Source organism: Parambassis ranga, chromosome 5 (genome assembly GCF_900634625.1).
Source record: "Parambassis ranga chromosome 5, fParRan2.1, whole genome shotgun sequence".
Taxonomy (NCBI): domain Eukaryota; kingdom Metazoa; phylum Chordata; class Actinopteri; family Ambassidae; genus Parambassis; species Parambassis ranga.
In genome coordinates, this window is record NC_041026.1 from 7,271,833 (window position 1) to 7,295,552 (window position 23,720).

At 40.6% G+C, this 23,720-nt stretch overlaps 1 protein-coding gene across 1 annotated transcript in view; it reads right to left on the reverse strand.

The window, feature by feature from the left end:
- Window positions 1–294: 294 nt before the first annotated feature.
- necab3 (N-terminal EF-hand calcium binding protein 3) overlaps window positions 295–23,720 on the reverse strand; it is a 34,248-nt gene continuing 10,822 nt past the window's right edge. Inside the window, exons 3-13 of the mRNA XM_028407083.1 lie at window positions 21,533–21,641; window positions 19,813–19,838; window positions 18,136–18,233; window positions 15,778–15,914; window positions 12,571–12,692; window positions 11,792–11,871; window positions 8,980–9,033; window positions 6,346–6,458; window positions 6,013–6,090; window positions 4,996–5,087; window positions 295–1,170 (exon numbers count right to left, since the gene is read on the reverse strand). Coding sequence (XP_028262884.1) covers window positions 1,142–1,170; window positions 4,996–5,087; window positions 6,013–6,090; window positions 6,346–6,458; window positions 8,980–9,033; window positions 11,792–11,871; window positions 12,571–12,692; window positions 15,778–15,914; window positions 18,136–18,233; window positions 19,813–19,838; window positions 21,533–21,641 — 938 coding nt within the window. The 3' untranslated portion in view covers window positions 295–1,141. The remainder of the gene's footprint in view (window positions 1,171–4,995; window positions 5,088–6,012; window positions 6,091–6,345; window positions 6,459–8,979; window positions 9,034–11,791; window positions 11,872–12,570; window positions 12,693–15,777; window positions 15,915–18,135; window positions 18,234–19,812; window positions 19,839–21,532; window positions 21,642–23,720) is intronic.

The following is a 23,720-nucleotide window of genomic DNA, read 5'->3' on the forward strand; positions in this document are numbered from 1 at the left end:
GGCAGTTTCACTTGTCAAAACAAACAATTAGTATCATTTTATTAAAGTAGCTTTCAGTCATTTTGGTGGTGTACATTACCAAACCAAAGCACAAGAGGAATATGAATATATGTGAGCTCTACTGTATGTACAGATGGGAGTACCATGATCAAAATAAATACATCATACATTAAATATAGTCTTCTCTTTATAGCTTACAATGAAATCTCCTCACAAAGATATTTTTACATCAGAAGACTGTGCTTCAGATCCAAGATGGAGGAGCTGTAACTAATAACTGACCACTAGTATACTGTATGCAGCGATAGATAAACTTCAGGGCATCTGTAGCGGCTTTAATAATAGCTTCTTTTTTTGGCGTTCTGTGCACATCACAGGAGGACAGCTAAGTGAAAGAAAAACAGTGCAACAGTATCACACAGCCGGGGCGTCAGCATGCACGCTTAGGCTGCAGCAACCGCTCGTCTCATCCTCCCTGTTTAATCTTATTGTATTTAACAGTAAATTCAAAGGGTTGGAGTGAGGAAACCCCACCTGTAGAGCTCTATTGAAGACGTTTAGCTGCTCCTCCAAGCAGTGAAACATCATGAGAAGAGGTCCGGTTGCCTTGTTTTAACCCTTTGAATTAGAATGACCTGGATGACTGAAAATCCTCATCAACATTTAACAGTAAACAACTCCTCAAATAAGCACAAAACACTACTGGCAGTTTTCTTTCTCCGCTTGCTCTAGTAGCCTACATTATCATCTTTTTGTTTGTTTTCCACTGGCGTTAATATCAAACACTGCAAGAGAAAGGAGGCCATACCACAGGTGAGAGACGGAGGGGGGTACGAAAAGTCATTAAATGGCTTTTTGCATTGCAGAAATTTGGTTACTTTCAAGTCTATAGATGGGTTAAAGGGTGCAGCTACCCCTTTTGATATAAGCGATAATGAGCAGTCCAAGACAGGAACATGAAACAAAGCTGCTGATGCCATTGTCTCCGTCTCCTGTTGCTTTCAAACACATGGATGCCTTTTGTGTGTGTCTGCATGTGTGTGTGTCTCAGAGTGCATGTGGGTGGGTGGGTTGATGCGCCAGTGTGTCGTTGTCCGTGTGACGGTGTAGGCAGTAAGATGTGACTTTCTGGATTTAGTTGCTAGTTGTTAGTCATAATCCACCAGGAAGCTGTGGAAACACACATGCAGAGAGAGAGAGAGAGAGAGAGAGAGAGAGCAAGTGTGTGTTAGGTCGACACACTGATACACTGCAGAGCCAAGACACTTGATTGCAATAAATATAATGGTTCCACAATAAAAGCTCAGAAAACACAAGATGGGACAACTGTGAAGAAATTTTGCTACAACCGCCACCAAGGAGTGACAGTGCAAGGAGGCAGACCGAGAAAACTCTGCAGAAAAGACACCTCCAAACCAGACTGAAGTCTGCTAGAGACCACCTGGAGACAGAGCCCACAGTCTGGAGTCTGCTAGAGACCACCTGGAGACAGAGCACACAGACTGGAGTCTGCTAGAGACCACCTGGAGACAGAGCACACAGACTGAAGTCTGCTAGAGACCACACCGACTGAAGTCTGCTAGAGACCACACCGACTGAAGTCTGCTAGAGACCACCTGGAGGAAGAGCACACAGACTGGAGTCTGCTAGAGACCACCTGGAGGAAGAGCACACAGACTGGAGTCTGCTAGAGACCACCTGGAGACAGAGCACACAGACTGAAGTCTGCTAGAGACCACTTGGAGACAGAGCACACACTGAAGTCTGCTAGAGACCACTTGGAGACAGAGCACACAGACTGGAAGTCATTTGGTCAAATTAAGCTGAACTAGAGCTCTGTGCTCACAGAGATGTTGTCTTCATGTGGAGACAGAAAGGAGAGGCATAAAACACAAAGAACATGCTTTATATAGTCAGACATGGTGGTGGCAGTATGATGCTGTGAGGAGGATTCAGTCAGTCTGGAACTGTGGATCCTGTCAGCGTGGAAGAATCATGAAACGAGATGTCTGGGTATCTTGAAAGCTATTTCTCCTCCATCACAACATCCTGAAACTTATGTCGCTTCTGGTGAAGAACCACCTCCAGGAGAGCAAAGTTCAAGTTACTGACTGAAGTCTGTGCAGAGAACTAAAGACCAGGGACCCTGCCAAGAGACCATCAAATCTGGAGGAGCTGAGAGATTCACCAAATAACAATGAGTCAGGATTCCTCAGGAGACCGGACTCACAAAAACTGGCTGAAAATGTTCATAGGTCTGTGGACTCCCATGGGTTTAGTTCAGATTTAATAATTGACTCTTGACGTCAACATCAATGCCTTCACTGCCCGCACATCAATACTTTTGTCACACTTACAGGAAAAAGGGCAAAATAAAATGTCGAATTTTTAATTGTGAAACTGATGCCAACCATTCACATTAAACCAGCTATTTTAATGTGAGACTCTTATCTTACTCATTTTTGTATTAATGATGCCCGCCTGCTGTTCTGATCAGCATCTCATAAACAATCCTCCCACATGCTAATCGCCGCTTTGTGGCCTCACCAGAACTAAAAACCCCCTAACAGTCCTTTAACTAAAAACACAGCAATCATCAAAACTCATCAAAATGCAACCTGCAGGCTTAAATCAAAGACAAAGGCCAAAACTAGATCTGTAACAACAGGTGAGTCCATGGTTCTGGAGACAGTTTAGTGTTTCTGCCCTCCTCTGCCTCCGGTGTGATTGCCTGCCTGCTCCCTAAATTGTTTCCACCTGTGTGCCATTAGATTGATGGATGGTGTCTTCAGTCACAACAAGAACAAAAGAAGCTGGCTCGAGTCACAAAACAAAAGAAAAATCCTTTTATTTTATTTCTATGGGCCCGGAGCTCTCTGGCATGCAGCCAGCCTCAGACTGCTCTGTGTTCATGTTTAACAGTGAACAGGGTCTCAAAGACGGTACCTTCCCCTCTGTAGACCATCACATTATCAGTAATGTCTGTGAGGATTCAGTGGAAACTCTTTCATGACACCGAACAGCTGTGTTCACACTCACTGCTTCATAAAACCCACATTTAGCATGATTTAGTCAACCATGTAAAACAACCTACAAATGCCCCCTATAATGGCACCTGCCAGCATTACAACACCTGTGTGAGCAGCTGAGCCTTCACATAAGACGAGGCTGCAGCTAAGCTTGGATTTGATCCTAAGACACACATGAAAGAGGGACACCAGCCAGCAGCCGGGGGGCGAGGGCTACGTTACAGCCCACATGTTCTCTCTGTGTCAGCTCAGTGTGTCGTCAGACATCGTGTTCGTCCTCTGTGTGTGTGTGTCTTTTAGATTTTTTTTTTAGTTGTTTGTGGTTTTTGGTCGTGTCTGCTCCCATTAATGGTGTTTTGTTTAGAGAAGCTTTTCCCCAATGTTTCCTTATGGCCATTACCATCCCATGAGGTTGTAATCCCTGAGTGAGACTACACACTATGAGATTTCATGCCTGATTTTTGGTCCCACACAATGTTGGGGTAAGGGCATGGCCCAACTCAAAGCTTGTCAGAATGGATTATTTGTCTAAATAGTCTTCAAATGTGTGGCATCAATGCACTTGCTTTACTGCTCCTGATTTTGTCAGATCCTCTCTCCCTGAACTCTAATATATACAAACGTGTTTGATATTTATGACTCCTGGGCAGACTGCTGCTGCCATAACAGCCAATGACAGCTAGCTCGGACTGTGATATTTAACAAGGCTAAATTGCTAGCAAGCATATATCATATATTATTGTTATAAATTATTATATGAGCTTTGGACTGTTGAGAGGGGCGATGTCTATTGTTTAACAGGGGAAAAACATAAGAATAACATTCCTAAACGTAAACTTAACCAGCCTGTGCTAGCACTAAAACATCTTTACAAAGCTTTATTTCCCCAAAGGGAAAAAAGAAAAACAATATATACTGGTGTAAAATCATATATTAGAGGCAGTTTTTATGACGTTTTAACGTTTACTGCAGCAGTTATCACGTATTCAGGCTGGTTGTATTTTCTTAATCTACAGATTTCTATTTTCAGATATTTTTGTACCACCTGTTTATTCTTTCTGTGTCTGATTTATTTGTTTACATCTACAATCATTAGCAATTAGGATGTGAGCCGCAGATGTGGAAGTAAACAAGTATACATCGTCGCCTAGCAATGAGCATGCAGCCCACAGTTCAAACGGCATCTGCAAAGAATGTAAGGAGGCAATAATAATAATAATAATAATGTCAACACTATCAATTTTTAAAGGTATATTTACATTTAAGCCACTTATCAAATGTCAAGATGGTGATTCATGGTATTCTGCCACATGTCCAGGACTCAGTGACGCAATAACGAGTAAAATAGGATGTGTGTGCGTCATGTGGAAGTCACTTTGCCAGATACAAGGATCCTGTTTGGCACTGTTTCCACGTCTGAAAGAAGGCAGGAAAAAAAATGTGATATGTTGTGTTTCTGTCCTACTTACACCTTTTATATTACTGATCCGACTCATGTGAAAACAGAGCCTCGAATGTTTGGAGCCCGCGTTCCCATTTAGATCCTATTTTTTTCAATATTTGCTTATTCTTTCACACTTAATATCCAAAGTGAATTATAGTCAGGAGAATTTCAGGATATATATATATATATATATATATATATATATATATATATCAAATTTTCAGGCTGCCATGTTGAGTCAGTCAGACAACCTGTCACAGCTGCTGGTGATGGACACAAATCAAGACATTTGTGTGGGGAAAAAAAGCACCTTGATAATACTCAGGTCATGTGATGCATCCTCAAGCAAGCCTGAGTCTGTTTATTAATGTCTTAAATCCATTTGACGCTGACCTCTGTGCACAATAAAGGAAAATAAAACTGATCAACCACCTTTATCAATCCGACCCACTCAGGCATGATGAGTATAGGTTGTTTCTGCTGTATGTGTGTGAACATACTCACAGTCAAAGAGACACAAACCTGGGAGCAACATGGTGGATACTACTTCAGCATCCTCCAACATGTCGATGGTGCAGCGCTGGAAGTCTTTACTGCTGTTGGACTGAATGTAGCTGCAGACACACACAAGAAACAGCAGAACAGAGGAGTGGAGATGTTTCTATTAAACAGCACCGAGCATCACATGTAGGTAAATAACTCCACCGCTCTGTAGGGCTGGCCTGGAGTTACAGTATTCGTCTGTCTTGTTATGGTTGTATTTATTCATTATTTGCAGCAGGTGAAATTAAAGTGTGTTCATATGCAGCATAAAAATGGTGTGTGTCTATTTGCATACAGAGAGACAAGATGGCAGACATGGACACATACACTTCATTTATTTAGCTTACAACTCAAAAAGTAAGCACTGCAGAGATGAACACAGGCCTACCTGTGCTTCACTGCTAGAGTGCTTATAGTCACATACATTTAGAAAGAAGGGTCATGTGTGCACCACACATAACACATAACACCCCATGGTTTATGGCTGCAGACCTCAGCTGCTCTCCTCTTCCTCTTCTGTAGTTTTAATTGTGTAGCTATAGGCTATTATCAGTATGATTAATGAGAAACGCTGTTTTAGTTTTTTGCTGACATAAAAAAAAACAGATATACAGACACCAGAATTGAAAACTGGACATCCATATGTAGATACCCGAATATTCTGGTGTGTGTTCCTTTAAAATGCTTGGTGTTCTTGTAGATTTCAGATTTTTATCATCTTCCTAAAATAGTCTTTTTTGACATCTTAAAAAACACAAGAAGTCAGAGCAAAATGTTCAGAAATGTAAATTAATATATTGGTATGTGTATTTCATAAATAATTATTTTAAACCAGTTAAGCTGTGTGTGTGTGTGTGTGAACAGAGAGATGGGCCATCTGCTCATCTTCACTGGTGGGGAACATTTTCCATCAAAAAGCAAAGAGTGCCAAACAGTCTGCCAATACCTAACACACAAACACACACAGAAAAACACACACACACACGTCGTACTGACCTCATCCAGGAGATGCGGTCTTGCCAGAACTCATACATTATGTAACACGACTTTCCCGGGAGCTTCTGAACAGACACACTGACAGCAAGATCGAGAAGTAAAGCAGAGGGGGGGCAAGAAGAGGATATGAAGTGAAAGAGTCTGCCCTCAGAGGACAGATTACAGCAAAAGTTCAAATCTTTAAAAAAGAGGAGGAGAGTTATCATTTATCAAGCTTCTTATCACACACAAGCTGACATAATGATGATTAAATGATCGTAGACAAAATGCTGTCTGAGTCAGCCAACGTGTAAAAGATGTATTTCTAAACCTGCAAACGAGCGAGACACTCACTGCAGGTTGTCGGAGTGAGCGGAGGTGGCATCAACGTAGCTCTTCAGAACTTTCTGGAAGCTGTCCAGATTGTCATCAGTAACTGTTATCTGCCTCTGAACCAGCAGGATGTTCTGTTGGCAACACAACAAGAGACAGAAGAGGGGGAGCGGGGAGGCCAGTTTTAGTTTTAGATGTTTGAGGGTGAGAATATTTACTGTATGTCTTCCTGTCTGCATTATGTGTCTGTCCATCCATCTGTCCTCTGAACCGCTTACTCCATCAGGGATGTGGTAGTAACAGGGGGAGCAGAGATGTCCAACTCTCTGGAGGATTGCCTAGCTGGCTGTTCCCAAGATAAAAAGATTGACCCAGACTTCATGACTATAGGTGAGGAGGTACACCAACAGGTAAACTGAGAGCTTCACCTCCAGGCTCAGCTTCCTCTGCCCTACATCACTGCAGAGGCTGGAGCCAGCCTACAATTAACCACTCCACCAGGGACAGAGCCTCCCTCCTCACCTGGAGGGAGCATGCCATCCTTTTCGACATACAAATAAGGCCTCAGATAATATCCTGTCCATTAAACTCAACGCACATCTGACTTAGTGCCAATCATGCAGACACAGCTCACTCTCTAACCGTAGAGGGCCTTTATAGCCCACAAAAGCAGCCCAGGATGGCACCCCATAATCCTTTGTGGATCCCAGCCTTAACAACACATGACTGGTTTCGCAGATGTAGGCATGTGTGCCGACACTGTCAGGATGCAAACATGTGATCCAGAACTGATCCCTAAGGGTGCACATCCTCCTGTCACTAACAGCAGATGACATAAATAAATAAATGTTACATCACTTATTACTGTTGTCACTTCAGGTTTGTTTCTTTAGTGTAGCTAAAGCTGCAAACAGCCATAGGATAGCAGATGGATGAATGCTGATGTGGTTTCAGTGAAATTCAAAGACTCTTTATGTAAGCGTAAAAGATCAAAATCAAGGCAAGCAGACTGCATAAGAGAATATTGGTACCTACGCTGATGTAACTGTGTTGCCATGACACCTTTAAAGTGGAGTTTTTTCACAGATTTTACAGATAAGGACAATAGCAGCTGGCAGGCTTTCCCTTCTCAAATGTGAGCCTCCACTAAGTCAGTATACTTGTTCTTGAATGAACACTGAACAACAAACATGTTTGATGGAGGGAATGAAAAGATGAAATAATCCAATAATACACTTTTTGTCCCTTTGATCGATGAACTTGGCGACAGGTCAGCCAATGGCAGCAATTCATCTTGTACTTAAAGTGAGATCCTGCATTGGCGTTTGTCCACATCATTGTCCTGTGTCCTGTACTCTCAACAATTCACAGCTGCAGTGAGTCACTGCTGCAGCTAAATAAAACTTCAATAAATCGTCATTCCATCCATGGTCATGCAAACTGATAAGATTCACTGCAATTTCTTGAGGTTTCTGTCACACACTGAGCTGAGCTGAAGACAGGATTTATTCTTAACAATCTTTGCCATGTATTATTGTGAAACTACTTTCTAAGAACTGCTATTATAAAGTTTTAACCTGTCTGAGAACAACAGCTCTTGCAATTACAATGTTTAAATCCCATTAACTGGAGATTACATCTTAGTTATGCCTCAGACAGCAGAACTCATTTTCTTGTGATAAAAAGCTAATTTATCTTGTTTAGGCTGATTTCTGGAGCTAACAACGTGATTAATCACATGGAAAACAACTCTTGTATAAGATAGTAATACAAAGATGAGTGTTTATTTAATCACAAATGTTTTTAGGAGTTAATGATTAAGTGAAAGGGACAGCCTAAAATTATTTCATTTTCAGCAAATATGCAAACATGTAAAGGTAGGAACTTTACTGTGAAACTGTGTCACCATGTCTGTGGGTGTTTTTACATCTCCACCTCTCAAGTGGACCATTTCTTTTGTCTATATGCCAACACGACAACTGTCCTCACAATTTAGATGTGACTCTCTTGTTTCAATGAGAGTCCTCAATGGAAGTTATTTTTTCCATTGTCAGTGTTGTTATACTGATTCTTTGTCACAGCTGGAACAAGTGTGTCTAAAAAAGAGAACTAAGAATCTCAACCTTGAGACGGGACAAGGACAGTGAGCAATGCTCCCTGTACTGAATGAAAAGGAGCTGAGCTTAAACAAAATGTCCTCCTTAAAAACCTCCTTAGCTGTTAACTTTGAGATGTTTTAATCAGCAAAAGAATACTAGAATGATTTCTTCTCAGTCTGCACTTTAATCTGCAATAACAATACTGCACAGTTCTGTAAAATTATTCTGTTGCTGCATCCTCAGTGAGGCGTCACATTTCAGCATTACAGTGCAAAGATTTCACCATATGCTTCGACCTTGGAGTGTTTGATGGCTGTGGAACACTGTCTGTGGAAAGTTAGCTTTGTAAACTGGCTGCTGTTTTTTTTGTGTGTGAGTGACTAAGCAACATTCATCACCCCATAAAAACAATTTGAAATTTAGTTCTCCAGGACTGAGAAATGAAGCCTGTGTGGAAGTGTCACAAAGTGCCGTCTACACGTTCCCTTGGGTAAACAATATTATGTGTATAGGAGTCAATGGGAAGTACGCAGAGGTATTATAGAGCTTTACTTACAGACTTGTATGTGCTGGCCAGTGTGTCCTCCTTCACTGGCTCCAACTTGGGACCCTAAAACAGGAAAGGTAGAAGAAGCTCAGTCTACCAGGAACTTATAGAGAAAAAGACATCTGTCATGTCATCTGTACATACAAAGAAATAACAATTAAATCCTTACAATTACTCTGAAAATGTTCAAAGTAAATAAACAACACACTATAACAGGGGAGCTGATTATTGACACTTTATCAATACGGTAACCTGTGTCTCTTTTACAGAGGTTCCAAATAAAGACCAGGTTTCACGCCAGTGGAAAAGACAGTGATGTACCTATGGTAGGGATGCTAAATTCTCAGGTTATAAGTTTAATTCCAAAAAACATTTATTGATTAGGAGAGAGGGTTTCCTCACAGCATTACACTTTTTACCCACACAAAGAAAATCTGCAGCAGCAGATTTCTGCAAATACAAAACTTTTCTTACAAGAAAGTCAGAAATCTGAATAAAAAGCAGATTTCTGACTTGTAAGAAAAGTTTAGTATGTAAAGGGAGAAGTCATGTGTATGACTCATATGATGCCTCACCAAAATGTTCTTATCTCAGTGAAGGGCCAAGTACAGTGCAAGAAAGATCCCCCACATCAATGCAACATCTAAAACACACTCCAGATAAACCTGGGTTGAATTTAAAGGTAGGGTAGGAGATTTCATTCTGATGCACTTTTTGTTAAATTAGTGGAACTTCTGTTTACAGTCCGATAGCTCCCTGCGTGGAGTATTGGCTGGTTGTCACTCTCTTCCTGCTCTGTGCGCACCAGAGAGGTACGTGCATGATGGCTGAAGTCACAGACCTCGTCTTCAGGTAATGCGCGTCCATGTGACTGGGAGGCGTGGCTTCGGGGTACGCTCTGAGAGAAAGGGGCGTGTGTTTACTTTTGAAATCTGGCTGACTCTCACTGAGTTTTCAAAATCTCCTACCCTACCTTTAAGTCATTTCTCTGGAGGGAGATACAGTTAGTATATAACATTATCTGACCACAGCTGTTCTGGTCTCTCTAGAACTGCTCAGATGCAGCTTCATCTGAGAAGCTTCTTACATGAAGAAAGAATACATTCTTTAAAAAGAAAAAACCTTGTCCATGTTCCCTTCATGAAGTAATTTTATTGGTAAGGTCATTCTTGAGTCCGGAGTTGCCTCAAAGAAAAGACCTTAGCCGAAGACAACAAAACAGAGTCTTGCTGGTTACATCATATTTCCTCTTTGTTTGTTCTAAGGCCATAAGAAGTCCTCCAGGCGAAGGATTCCTTTCTGATGCCAAGTTTCCAGGATTGTGTCGTTTTAAGTCATAGGTATATTTGTTTCATTTCTGAGGCGATATTGGTCAAAGTCCTTTTTTTCTATCTCATTACATTCTTTGTATGCTCTATGTAGGTTATTTATATTTATATTGTGATAGCGAAATTTCCCAGCTTGGGATGAATAAAGTACTTCTATTCTATTCTATTATCACACATTGTTGATCATATCCTGAAGGTGTATGTACTCTGTGAAAGCACTGTGTTACAGACAATGAAATGCTATGAATGTAATAACAGAATGAGACGTCAGTCCTTAGGGTTATGGTCCCTGAGTGTGTCTCTGTGTGGATACAGGAAACATAACCTTTGAGGCAGAGAACTCATTCTGTGGCATTTCAGCTGGCAGCGACACGGACATAAGGTGTGTGATGGTGACAGTGTTTGAGGATGGATATTGCACTCAGAACATCCTGCAGGTTATGAATTGCTTTGATATTGCACTTTGAGTCCCTCTGTGTTGACGAAACTGGAGGGCTGGAAAGGCAGAAATGCTTTAAAACTGAAAGGAGGGAGGGGAGGGGGGGGGGGTGGACATCAAAAGGCGGGAGTAACAGGAGTTAATAAAGAAAACAGCAGACAGGGAGAGGATGAGATGGAGCAGAAGATGGGGAAGGAAAGCATGAAAGAAACTTTCATGCGGTCGTGAGGAAGGCTCACAGGGTGAGGCGGAGAAACATGACGGTGCTTTGTGTTTGACAGATGCACTGTGTTTTCACATGATGTGCATCCATTATTCTTTCTGACCACCACAAACACGCACGGTTTTTACACAGATATGCAGAGTCTGCTGTCTGCCCGGTGAAACACAAATCCATTAGGTGTTTCTATTTTGCATTTTCTCTGCATAATTCATCACACATTGAACAAAATGAGGGTGGGTGGCCTTGGTGATTTTATTTTATAATTGTATTTTTAGATTAAGTCCATTTAGTTAATTCAGTGGTGATAGATATTTGTATTCATAAAAGAGCTTTCATGGTGTTTCTTTTATGGGTGATCACCGGGTCTAATATTAAGCTTTACATTTAGTTAACCTTCAGAGATTCCATTTTACATATACACTTTTTTCTTGAGAGTGAACAGAGTGAAAAGCAGCCAATACTGAAAGAAGCAGTGCAGTTTCTACACAGAAACCTGTGGCTCTCAGCTCCTGGTAGAACATTTTGAATCCACATTGTACTTTAGTTATATCTTGAATATATATATTTTAATAGTCACTGTGTGAGATGAATAAAAGCTAAGAATATAACAGCACAATAGCTGCTAGCATAAAAGACAAGGTCGGCAACAACAATAACAAATCTGTTTATACAGTCAGTCACACACCAGCTCTTCACCTTTTTAGGTGCGCTTTTGTTTTCGCCAGTTTTCGACATTGCATAGCTTTGTACTTGTACACACGGTGGGGGGCAGACAATTATCAAGATACAAAGAACAAAAAAAAAAACATTATTGTTCACATAAATTTATACCTGACACTCCAGTTTATCCAGCAGTTGCTGCAGCCTGTTGATCTGAGAGCACCAGTTCTCTCCATCCTCCACGGTGACACCTGAAGACGACACAAAATGAAATCATCAGATTGACTTAATATACACTGCTCGTGCAGCTCGTTTATGATTTTTGACTCTTTGCAGTTGCTCTCTGTTTAAGCATTTGATTAATGTAGGAGACCTTGTAGGCATGTATAAGACGATGGTTTACGTTAAAAGACAAAAACAGATGATTTAATTTACAAATGTCTTAAACGTATGAGAACATAGAACCATTTTATATGATACAGAATCAACCTGCTACAGTTTTTGAGTTCATCCCTTCAGTGCAGACTCTGTTAGACGTTCGCTCCATCAATGACAGTGAAAAAGAAGTAAATGAGGTTTAACATTGAAATAATTATCTCTTGAAAATGTCAGTAGAATCTGTGTAGGTGAAAAAAGTCTTCGGGAAAAGCTGTCTGTACTCTCTGCTCCAATTATGCACAACACTAATAGCAGTGATGGGAATCATCCTCGTACACACGAATGAACACAATTTCCCTCAGTGACGGGCAATTAGGAGCACATCTCATTATTGGTAATCTTTGGCTGTTACAGAAAACAATAATTATCATAATGTTTTTATCTCTAAAATATTGTTGTGTAGTGAAGGCTGCAGGCAGAGGTTGGTGAACAATAGTTCTCAGCCACAGATAATGCCGGCTAATTGCATTTCTCCTTTTACCAGTTTAAATATAGTCGAACGTTCCTCTTACCTGTGGTCAGGATGCCAGAGCAGGGATCTGATGGAGACATACACAGGTTATTATGGACCCTGCGACCACACCGCCTGCCATTTCTCTGTACCGCTGTCAGCTCTGGTGCCTTTACCTCTCTCCTGCCATGACAGCGGTGGAGACCCAGGGAGACAAACATCAGAGAGAGAAAGACAGCAACTGTCAGTGGACTGTGAGGGAGGGGGGGAAGCTGGAGATATAGCAGACAGAGGGAGTCACACAGGGGGGAGAAGAACAGGATGAAGAAAAAGAATGACTAAGGCTGGCTACACACTAGAGGATTTCATGCCAGACTTTGGGTCTGTATTTGGCCAATGATTGGGGGAGCATGGCCAGACTGGAGGCCTGCTGCAGCTCATTATTTGTCCAAATCAACTGTAAATATGTGATTATTGTACTGATTCTCATTAAGTCAGAGCTTCCCTGATATGACACTGATTGGTATTTGAGATCAGACTCCCGGTTGAAGTGCAGCTGCTGCAACAACTTAGGAAAATCATGCAGACTGGACACTAACCGGAAGTTACGTGCACTGCTCACACATATGGTGGCAACGAAGCACGGCCAAATGGAACACAGAAAAAGTGACCAACTCGGAGAAATGTGGCCACAACATGAGTGCCTTTACAATGTCTAATGCAAGATGGTGCATGTGACAAAATTAAATGTCTTCCATATTTGTTGTATTCTTGAAAGGTTTCTGTGAGATCTTGTGTCTTTTGAATCGGCACAGTAAAACAGTATTGCAAAGGGCAAGTGTATGGTCTCATAGTCATCTATTGTGTATATTCAGAGGATTATAATATTAAAAAATCTGTTGAGATCGTCCCTATATCTGTGGTCTCCTATGTTTAAGGTTTGAAAATTCTCTTGTTTGTAGCCAGGCTAAGGAGGACCGTCAGAAGACTTGAGAAGAAGGGAAAAGATGTTGATGAGAAATACAGGGAGAGGGGGGGGGCTGAAGAAGGATACATTAATAATTGATTTCAATCAGAAACTGAGATAGGTTCATATGTGATGCAAAAGGCACAGCTCAGCGCAAGAGATGGGGAGCAGGAGTCTAGAATAGAGGTGAAAACGCTTATTGGAGGGTCGGACACACACCAGGGCTTATTACCCTGCAGGCAGACACACACACAGCTCTGTTGTTGATGGAAAAGAGTTTGCTGTGCTATAAGCAAAGAATGAAGGGGGAGAACCGCTTTGATGAGAGTGTGACACTTCATTTTCCTCCTGCATCTGCCTCTCTGTGAGCCTAAATGCTGTTTGTTCTTGTTTAGTGTGTGCCAGTCTCTTCCTCCTTTTGTTGTCTCTTTGTGTGTGCACAGTATTGTGTGTGTGTGTGTGTACAGCATCACGCTGACAGCGCAGAGGGAGTGCATTGCTAGGAGGTTCTCATGCTGAGATCAGCCTGGAGCCCAAAGGCCACTGCAACAGCCATAAATCCACTGCTGCGAAGCAGAGAACAGAGAAATACGCTGCTTGTTGTTTAACTCCATTTATCACTGATTCCTGTAGCTCACTCTCTCTTTTCTAAAGTCCGTACCTGTTTAAAGACTTAAGACTCATTTGAGGCCAAAACAGCTTTTCATCAAAGCCCTTTGTGAGTCTTCTTCTTCAATACCTCTGTTACTTCTCTGCTTTTCTCTGTGAATCACTTGCTCTCTGTGTCATTGCCAACCTTATCATCCCTCTCCTCCTTCTCTGCCTCCCCACAGTCCCCTCTCAATAATTCACCTTGGCTATAATCACTCTATTATTTCCAATAATACCAGTGTGGCACCCAGAGGAGAGAGAGGAGAGCTCTATTGAGCCCAGACACATGCAGTGCACCAAACAATCCAATGCCGCCCAATTGTTAAGCCTGGAAAAATGTCGAAAAAAATTTATCCTCGTTATTTAAATAGTTTGTAGAACTGTCAGTGATTTGAAAGGTTTGATCATGTGATGTGAGATTTCAGCTCATGAAACGTATCAAAGTAATTCAGGCAGCCTGTGCTGAGATCTCTGGTCGACACATATTCAAATTACTGAACAGGAGTCTGTTTTGCATAGCAAACAGCAGCAATCAGTTGATTCCATTTCAAACAATGACTCATACTTTGTGGTCCAACAAATCCCAAGCTGGTCTTTATTCCAGGAGCACAATTTCCATCTAATCAAAGTGTTCAGGGCTTTTGACAGACATTGTAAATAGAAAACAGCCAAATAAAGGTCGGACTGATACGTTTCACTGGCAATATTTTAATTTTAGAAGCATAAAGGTGTAGTTGACAAACATATAGCCCAATAAACGTAGTTTCAGTTACACCTATTTCATTTGTGTCCACAGTGTTGAGAACTGTATTAAATTAAACTGCAGATTGTGCACTCTGGTAATGACAGTAAGTTAGAGCTACCACTAGTGCTACATTTTTTTAGTACTGAGTCAAATTAGCCAAAATTAAATTAAATTGCTAATGGCGTTAATCCAAAAAATAAAAACTTAGAAAGATCTGTATTGCTTAAAGTTTGTTACCATCCCAGCAAACGCTGCAGCTTCTTCAGCTGACATCTTCAAACGTTTGTAAATTTAATTGGCTTGCAGCCCCTCCCCTTCAGCAATAAAGCCAAGATGACGACAGCATTGCCATAGGTGAACAACTGAGGTCCCCGAGGTCCCGACCTTTGTTTCTGAGGTAAATATAATAAGTCACCTCATAACTGTTGTTTCTGTTTGTCCTGGTTTTTTGCGTCATTGCTTGTTTGGTGTATGTGTGGGAGGATGACGGGGGGGAGTGAATGCTTCTGTTCCCAATACAATAACTTTGATCAATGTGGCAGTTTTGCTACAGTAAAATGAGCTGTCATCTGTAACCATGACGATGGATATAGTCAAATGCCATTTTTGCATATTCAATATTTTGTCACAGGAAGTTTACTTTTTGAACCTCTGTATTTGTAAAATTCCCACTACGGCCATACTGGCTGAGACCTATCCATCATTATCCATACTGAACTCTTAGATGATTATCAGTACCAGTACTCCATCTGCACATCAGTGTGAAAATAGCTGACAAGAGTTGCTTTGGCACAGAACTCAGCCAGTGTGGATTTTTTGCTTGGGCATTGTCCAAGACAGTAATACATCAAAGATAATGTGTTGTAATCAGCACACAACAGACAGTTTTAGATTATGGTACTGACGGTGCAGGGCTGCTCTGCTCTTCCACAGCCTCCATGGCACACTGCAGGGACCTCTGTAGAGACAGCAGCTGACTGGATGTCTCTCTTAGCATGAACCTGGTGACAAACTGGCCCAACACACTGGAACCCTGGTACTCCTTCAAAGAAAAAAGGAACACAGAGAATGAACAAGAAGACAAAAGGATCGAGACACCCCACACAGAGGTGAATGGAAAAAGAGATGATTTAATAACTTCTCCTAGTTAACTACAGCCATTCTCAGAGGAATAGCAATGTGCTAATGAAGTAACAATGCAGAGCTCTTTGTCAAGACTTATACTGACAAGTAGCCTCCACTGAAAATGCATCATGGGATTAGTGGTCCAAAACACTGACAGACCACAGCTGCAAACTACTTATTGCACAATACTCTGAGGATTTCCCTGTGTCGACAGCTTAAAAAAAAAAAAAAAAAGAGCCAGAACAGAGAGAAGCAAGGTGATCTAATTAAGGCTGGGAGCATAATTATTCAGAACGCAGCTCTTCCCCTCTTTGTGTTCAGCAAGCATTGTTGTTTTCCAAAGTGCCTAATTTGAGATAATTACTTCAAAACATCCAGGAACAATTTTCAAAAAGATTCAAACAATGATGTATAGATATGTAAGAGTGGGAATCAAAATCAGTGTGATAAAAACATATCTGGGAAAGGAGTACTTTCAGTTTGTAGTTGAGTTCATCTGATGTCCCATCAACCAACATGGAGAAGGCAGCGTTTAAGACCTATACTGCAGCCAGCCACCAGGGGGCATTAAACATGTCTTGAAATCAGTTTTTGGGGAGCTGTTGTGGCCCCCATCTGTCCAGACTCTCTGATCTGGATGTTAGGCTACAGAGTGAATATTGTTGTTCAACAAGAGATAAAATACATATTTCATATGACATCACTGGTATAGGTAATGCACTGCATTGAGCTGTTTCACATTCATTGGCTGTATTTATGTCCCAATCTGCCTGTGACTGATAATGTTTTGTTGTTGTTTCCTTTTTTTTAAATTCTCTTTTGTTAATTCATCACTTGTGCAGCATTGGCTCAATCTGTACATGCTGATGCTGCCAAGAATCATCATCTAACATTAAGCACATTTATAGCACAAACCCCTCATTTTGTGTGCATGTTATTAAGAACCTGTTTGTGGAATCACAGTGAGGGGATCCACCTCCCATTCAGAGCCACAAAGAAAGTCATTTAATGTGGCCACTCTTGTTATTGTAATCACATTGTATCATACTTGCACTGAACTAACAAATGCCATACGTTGCACTAGAATATATACTACAATACTTAAATATAGTACTTTACTGAGTTGTGAGGCCTCTCTGTAGCTGTAAGGCTTAAAGTCTTATCCTCCCAAGCCTTTATGTTTAATTGGTTAGGTACAAGAGAGAAGATTTTGGGAATGTGTTGGGACCATGGGAATGTTGGTAGTAATGAAGTAATAGTAATGAAGCACTGTGATGATAAGATTGTGCCTTTAATCAGTTGAATCATGCAGGTAGATATGGGTACCAAAATCCAGGGCTAAATTCTTAAAGGCCACAGTATTGTCTGGGTATGATGTTATTGATAACAGAGGACTAACTGGCAGTGTGCAGGGTGGACCAGCTCTCTCACACATGCATCCATGTGTAAGGTTTCAACACCTCCAGACTTGGTGCAAAGTGCAGATTGGAGAAACAGACCATAACTTTGACAATTATTTGAGTATCTGTCTTATCTAGCCGTTATTAACATTATTGTTATATATTTTATCAGATGGACAGAAAAAGAAAATCAGACACACTTATCTGCCAAAAAGCTGGCATCAGCATCGGCCATAGAAAAACTCATATTGGTTGACCTTTAGGTAGCACTTTCCCTGAACTCCACAAAGAAAACTGCACCGTCCTTTTTGTTGAGACTGTGGTCATCATGCACTGTCTTTTTGGTTTAGAAAGAGACGTTGTTTGCAGCAAGATAACAAATAAGGCTTAGAAAATCTGTTCTCTTCACAGCAACAACACCTGGAACACAAACAACGGAACTTTGCTATAATTTTCACCACACAAAATAAAATATTTTTAGTGTGGGTAGTTTAAATCTGTATGACAAGTTTGGGCCCTGGTTACATTAGAGGGGTGCATGTGGCTGGAAATGGTCCTCTAAGCCCAGCAGTTTGCGGGTATTATAAAACATACAGTTTCCACAGCTGGTGATACCTCTGGCTGGCATCTTATAATACAGATGCTCTAAAAATGAACATGGGTGTAGTACAAATTAGGTACAATTAATCCAAACAATAATAATAATAAATACCATCATGCATTGTGCTACGATCTTACCTCTTTAGTCTTATCCATCGCCTTTAAAATGGCAACATTCAGGCTCTCCAGAGCTGAGAGGACGTTTAGAAACTCCCCAAGGTGCTGAGAAAAATAATCTAACAGAATAGGAAACAAACTGTCAGTGTCACCGCAATGTCACAACAATAAAAAGTTGTTTCTGAAAGGTGGATGCTGTATGCTGCTGTGACAGATTCCAATTAAAAGAAAACCATGAGGTGGTGAAAATATATTTAGAGGTAAAAAGAAAATATCTGTTCTGTTTGTTTGACAAACCATGTTGGAAGAAACCATCAGCCATATGTGTAACACTCATCTTACCACGTAATGAATGTGTTTTAATTATTTTAACTGTGGCTCAATCACCACAGAAGCTGAAGGGTTTCATCTTGTACTAAATGTATCCTGCGGTTATGAAGAAATCATACCCATTTATATAATATAATATATATATATAATTATCAATTCATAGAACTGAAAAAACAGTGTGTTTGTATAAAGTTTTTTTAAGATTTAGTAAAGTAAGTGTGGGGAAAGTTTCTTTAATAGTAGATCAGTGAAGTGGAGAAAGAATTCGGTCTTAATTAGTTCCTACTTAATTAAAATCCCTATTTTACTGAGAGCAGTGCACTTGACATGGCACACAATCAACAATGTGATCCAAAGGTTAATGGGGTAACAAAACACCTTAACACCCCCCTCGGTTAGATTTAGTTATCTTCAACACTGACTGATAAATGCTCAGTGAGACAAGAAGAACATTCTGTTGTGGAAAACAGTCGACGTCTCTTGACGCAGGATGGAAAAGATGCCATTCCCCAGTCAATAAATTATGCACAAGTTTTATTCTGGGTACAACTGCTATTTACCGGTCTCTGCCCTATTTTTTTGTACATTTTTATTCAGGTCATCTGACACACATGTCTTTTTAGGTTGATTGAAAATATGTCAATAGATCTAAATTCTATGTTTTTTTTCTATGTGTTTCATAATACTTTTTCACCTGAAGGAAAAAAAAAGGAATATATAAACAGAGCAGATCGGTTTAAAGGATTTAAAAGCATCTAAACCAAACAAGCAGATTCTCTGAAATGTCAACATTTGTCAGATCTGCTCATCTGCCTTGTGGTGGATAAGAAGATAAGAGTATTGATACCATCTCCTGTCTGTATAATATGATGGGGTGATTGAATCATTTGTGGTCTGCAGACGGCAAAGTGAGCTCAGATTACATACAAATACAGAGCAGCGATGGCGGCCATTAATGAACTCATTTGCCCGATTGGGTGCTCTCAGACTGGTACCTCTTAACTAAAGATGAAGCAGGAGCTCTGTGATGATGCACGAACCTCTTTCTGGAGGTGTAAGAAGGCGACTTCTACAAAGATGTGATCAGTTCATTCTGTGTGTAAATGTAAGAGGGAACTGTACTGATAAATTGATGAGCTCAGGTTCTGTTGGGCCACAAACTTATCAGTCACCCCTTCTCCTTGTCAGGGTACCATCAGTAGCTGCTTAGCTTAAAATAACATAAACATGACAAATGTAGAAAAGCAGGAATCATTCCCTCAGCGAATGTTTAACAGGATATGAACAAATATGAAACTCACCTAACAACACAAGCACTGATGTGAGTATTAACACAGAAATTCGTATTGTGACAGATTTCCCACTAACCTGATAGCTTGTCAGTGTCCAGATTGCTGCAGGGCAGAGATAAATTGGGAAAGTGTTTTGATAATTAGACAAATTCATGCTGCTCTTAATATCTGTTTGACTGTAAGGAGTGTTACACACACAAGACACAGGACAGCATTAATAGTCAGTAGTACCAGCATTCATTTAAAGGTAGGGTAGGAAATTTCCTTCTGATGCAATTTTTGTTAAATAAGTGTAACTTCTCCTTACAATCTGATAGCAACCGATTAGTTCGGCAGTTTCACTTTAAAACGAAGAACATGAATCATCTGTGGAAGCTAAAAAAACGCTAAAAACATCAGCCAATCCTGTGAGACTGGTTGGGAGGCGTGGCTTCGGGGTGAACTCCAAGAGAAAGGGGCGTGTGTTTACTTTCAAAATCTGGCTGACTCTCACTGAGTTTTCAAAATCTCCTACCCTACCTTTAACTTATTCACAGATATAAGGTATTATTCTTAAAACTGAATTTATGTTTAATTCAATAGTGAAATCCATACCTATTTGTTATTATTATTCTCAGTGGCACAGTTTGAAGGCAGTACCATTACTGTATGTATGGCTTTAATGGCATTTCACAGGTCATTTTCACCATACGACACAAACTATTAGCGAAGCTGGTTAATGGATTGTGTTATTAAAAAAGCCCACACAGCTTCTGCAGGCGGCAACAACAACCTGCGTCTTTTTGTCAGTCCCTGTTTTTTTTACATTTTTATATTCACAGTCCTCTTACATCTCCTTTTTTGTCATTTCAACGGCCAAAGCAATAATTTAGCCTTTGTTTTGAGTTGACAGGGAATAGTCGTTGTGTTTTAAGTATTATCACCAAAGCCAGGTTTTTGGAAATGCTTGTTTCCTTCACCGTGTAATTAACAGGATTGTTATTCAGAGCAAGAAAGACCTTTAATTAGACATCAGAGCTCTGATCATGCCAACTGCCTCAAAGCTTGGACGGTGGTTAGAGATGTCTGAGAGGTATTGTGTCACATCAGTGACAGTCCTAACAGCATGGTCAAAAGCAATTTTTTTCACACTGTGATGGAAGAACTGGCAACACAACACAACATGAATACAGGGTGCTTACTGTTGCCAAACAGTCTAATTGGTTAGGCGTAAAAAAATAAAAATTCTTACAATGAAACTTAAACACATCACAGCACTATGTGTGTTTGATATGTGAGTGTGTGTGTATGGTTGGGTTCACCAATCACAGTGAATTCATTATATTACCTCAACCCATACAAACAGTTTTGACAGTGTGTGTTGCAAACAGAAAGGTTTGGAATGATAAAAGTTGCAAAGTGTCTCATGAATACAAATTCCTATCCTGCCAAAGTCAATAAAAAAACTGGCTTTAGATAAAGGATGAAACCTAAACCCTTACTTACACCACGACAGAGCAGAGAAATGGTCTTTTCCTCTGCACTGAGTTAAACCTCCGCAGCAGAGAAGTGATTTCAGCAGCTACCTCGAGGCTGATTTCTTTGATTGCAATTTCAGACAGGTGGGTTTTGAAGTGGCTGCTGTAGCCCACAGTTTTATATCCAGAGAAGGGGGTAAACATTAATTCAGCCTGCTTGAGTTCAGCTGAAGGACTCGCTTTACTGACTATGAGGCATGTAGCTTGTGACCGATAACATAAAAGAAACATATAAGTTTGCCTTTAAAATCACCATTTGTTCAATAAGGAAAAACATACTTATTGTTTCGTCCATCTATGGAGTAGAAGAGCTCCTGCAGCTCCTCAGTAGTCAGGATCCCATCAGCAAAGTAAGTATTGAACTCATCGAATGACAACTTCCCGTCGTCTGAAAAACACAGAGGAAGTACAGGCCTGCATTAATAAAGAGAAATGATCTCAACCTGCACACAGTCTATTATTATTTCAAAGCATGTAATGCTACCACCTATGTATTTTAACTATTAATACACCTTCCATCCTCCATCCCTGTTACTTTGTTCTCTGGAAATGCAAACCTGTTATCAGGTGTTTTATCAGGAAAACATTAGGCCCCGTTCACACTGGAGAAAGTCAATCCAGCTAGAGCAGGGTTGAATCCAGATAGCCTTTAAGCTGGATACGTTCAGACCTATTTTCACACACGTGTCCACGCTCATTTCAGCTTAACCCAGCTTGTTTGTTGTCCTCCAAACCGCTAGGTGGCGCCTCGTAATATACAGAGTCTTTCGGTTTAAAAAGCAGTTTATTCCTTTGTAGCCCTGTCAAAAATAAACTCGGGGTAAAGCTGTCGTAGTTCGACGGTTGTTTACATACGGCTTTTGTACGCGACCCGGACACTGTCCCTGTGAACCTGGAGGTATCACCTAGCTAGCGGGATTCGCTAGCTGCATTTGCGTTCAGACCTGAACCAGATGTAAGCCAATCTGGCTAGATCCACCTCTGAGAGGTGGATTGAAAACAATCTGGAAAAATCCAGATTCGCGTTGTTCAGACTCAGAAAAAAACTATCCAGATATATCCAGATACGGTCCGAATCCTGCTCTAGCTGGATTAAGTGTGAACGGGATTAGTAGTTTTTAAGGCTATTTATAACCCTTGTGCCCTCCTATGCCTTTTTTGTACATGTTTTGCATTTTTTTTTTCCATTTGCTGATCATTTTTGCTGAGTTACAGCTGGTGGCATGGGTTTTTGCACAATGGTTTCTTTCAAGTCAAATTTTTGTTGTTGTTTCTGTTACTGTATAAATGACATCATTTATACTCACTTTATGCATTTTGTCCCCTCTGGACACCATGGCCAAAAACACACACGCCATAAAAACAGCTATAAAATTATCATACGTCAATATTTTATTCTACTTTTTTTTTCATAAATCACTTAAACCAATTCAGCCTTGCTCAAAACTACCAAACATTAAACCACTTTCAAAAAAAGTAAACTGTCCCAGTCAGAGCAGGACTTGTCATGGCATATCATATAAGGATTCATTTTAAAGTGATACTTCTATAAAAATTATTACTATACAATGAGAGTGTCACGACTTGGTGTTATTTATGGTTTTGGATGTCCTTGTTTTGGGTTTTTAGTTAATCTGTGCTTAGTTATTGTTATTTTCCCGTAGTTCTGGTGTTTTGTTTTCCTGGGTTTGTGTTTAGTTGTCTAGTCTTGTCTTGTGTTTCCTGTTTTACTTTGGTAGCCCTGTCCTCCCTGTGTATTGTCTTGAGTTTTGCTTCCTGTGTTTTCCCTCCTTGTTGATTACCAGCCCTGCCCTCATGTGTGTCACCTGTGTCTCGTTGTCTTTCCTGGTCCCTGTGTATTTAGTCTTTGTCTTCCCTGCACTCTCTGCCAGTTTGTCTCGTCATCACTCAAGGGGCTTGTGTTTAGGTCTTGTCTCCATTTTTGCCATGCCATGCCATGCTACGCTACGCCACGTTATCCAGGTTATGTCATGTTTTTTGTTCCTGTTTTGCTAGTTTAGTGTTTTGTTCTCGCCTCACCCAGTTTTGCCACTATTAGTGTGATTTTTAGTTTGGTGTTGTTTTGCCCTCCTGGCCTTTAAATAAAAGACTTTTTTGGATTTTAACCGCTCTGCTCTCTGCGACTGTGTCCTCCCACACCACAAACCCTGACAGAGAGAAAGTACAGAATGTGAGCAGATGTCGTTAAGGCTAGTTAACTGTGAGCTCAGCTTGTTTTGACAGAAACTGTTGAGGGAAATCAATGGCAGAAGATAAATAATCTGGTTGTCATCTGTGAAGAAGCACTCCCTCAAGAGCCTACAATCAATCTGTCTGCACGCACACATTACACAGATCTGTCATTAGTTTGCCTGCCAGGCAGAAGCTGCTAGATGTTTTAATCCTTGTACAACAGTCCAGATGAAAAGATAAGGTTGTTATGGTAAAAGGTTTCTAAACGATGCCA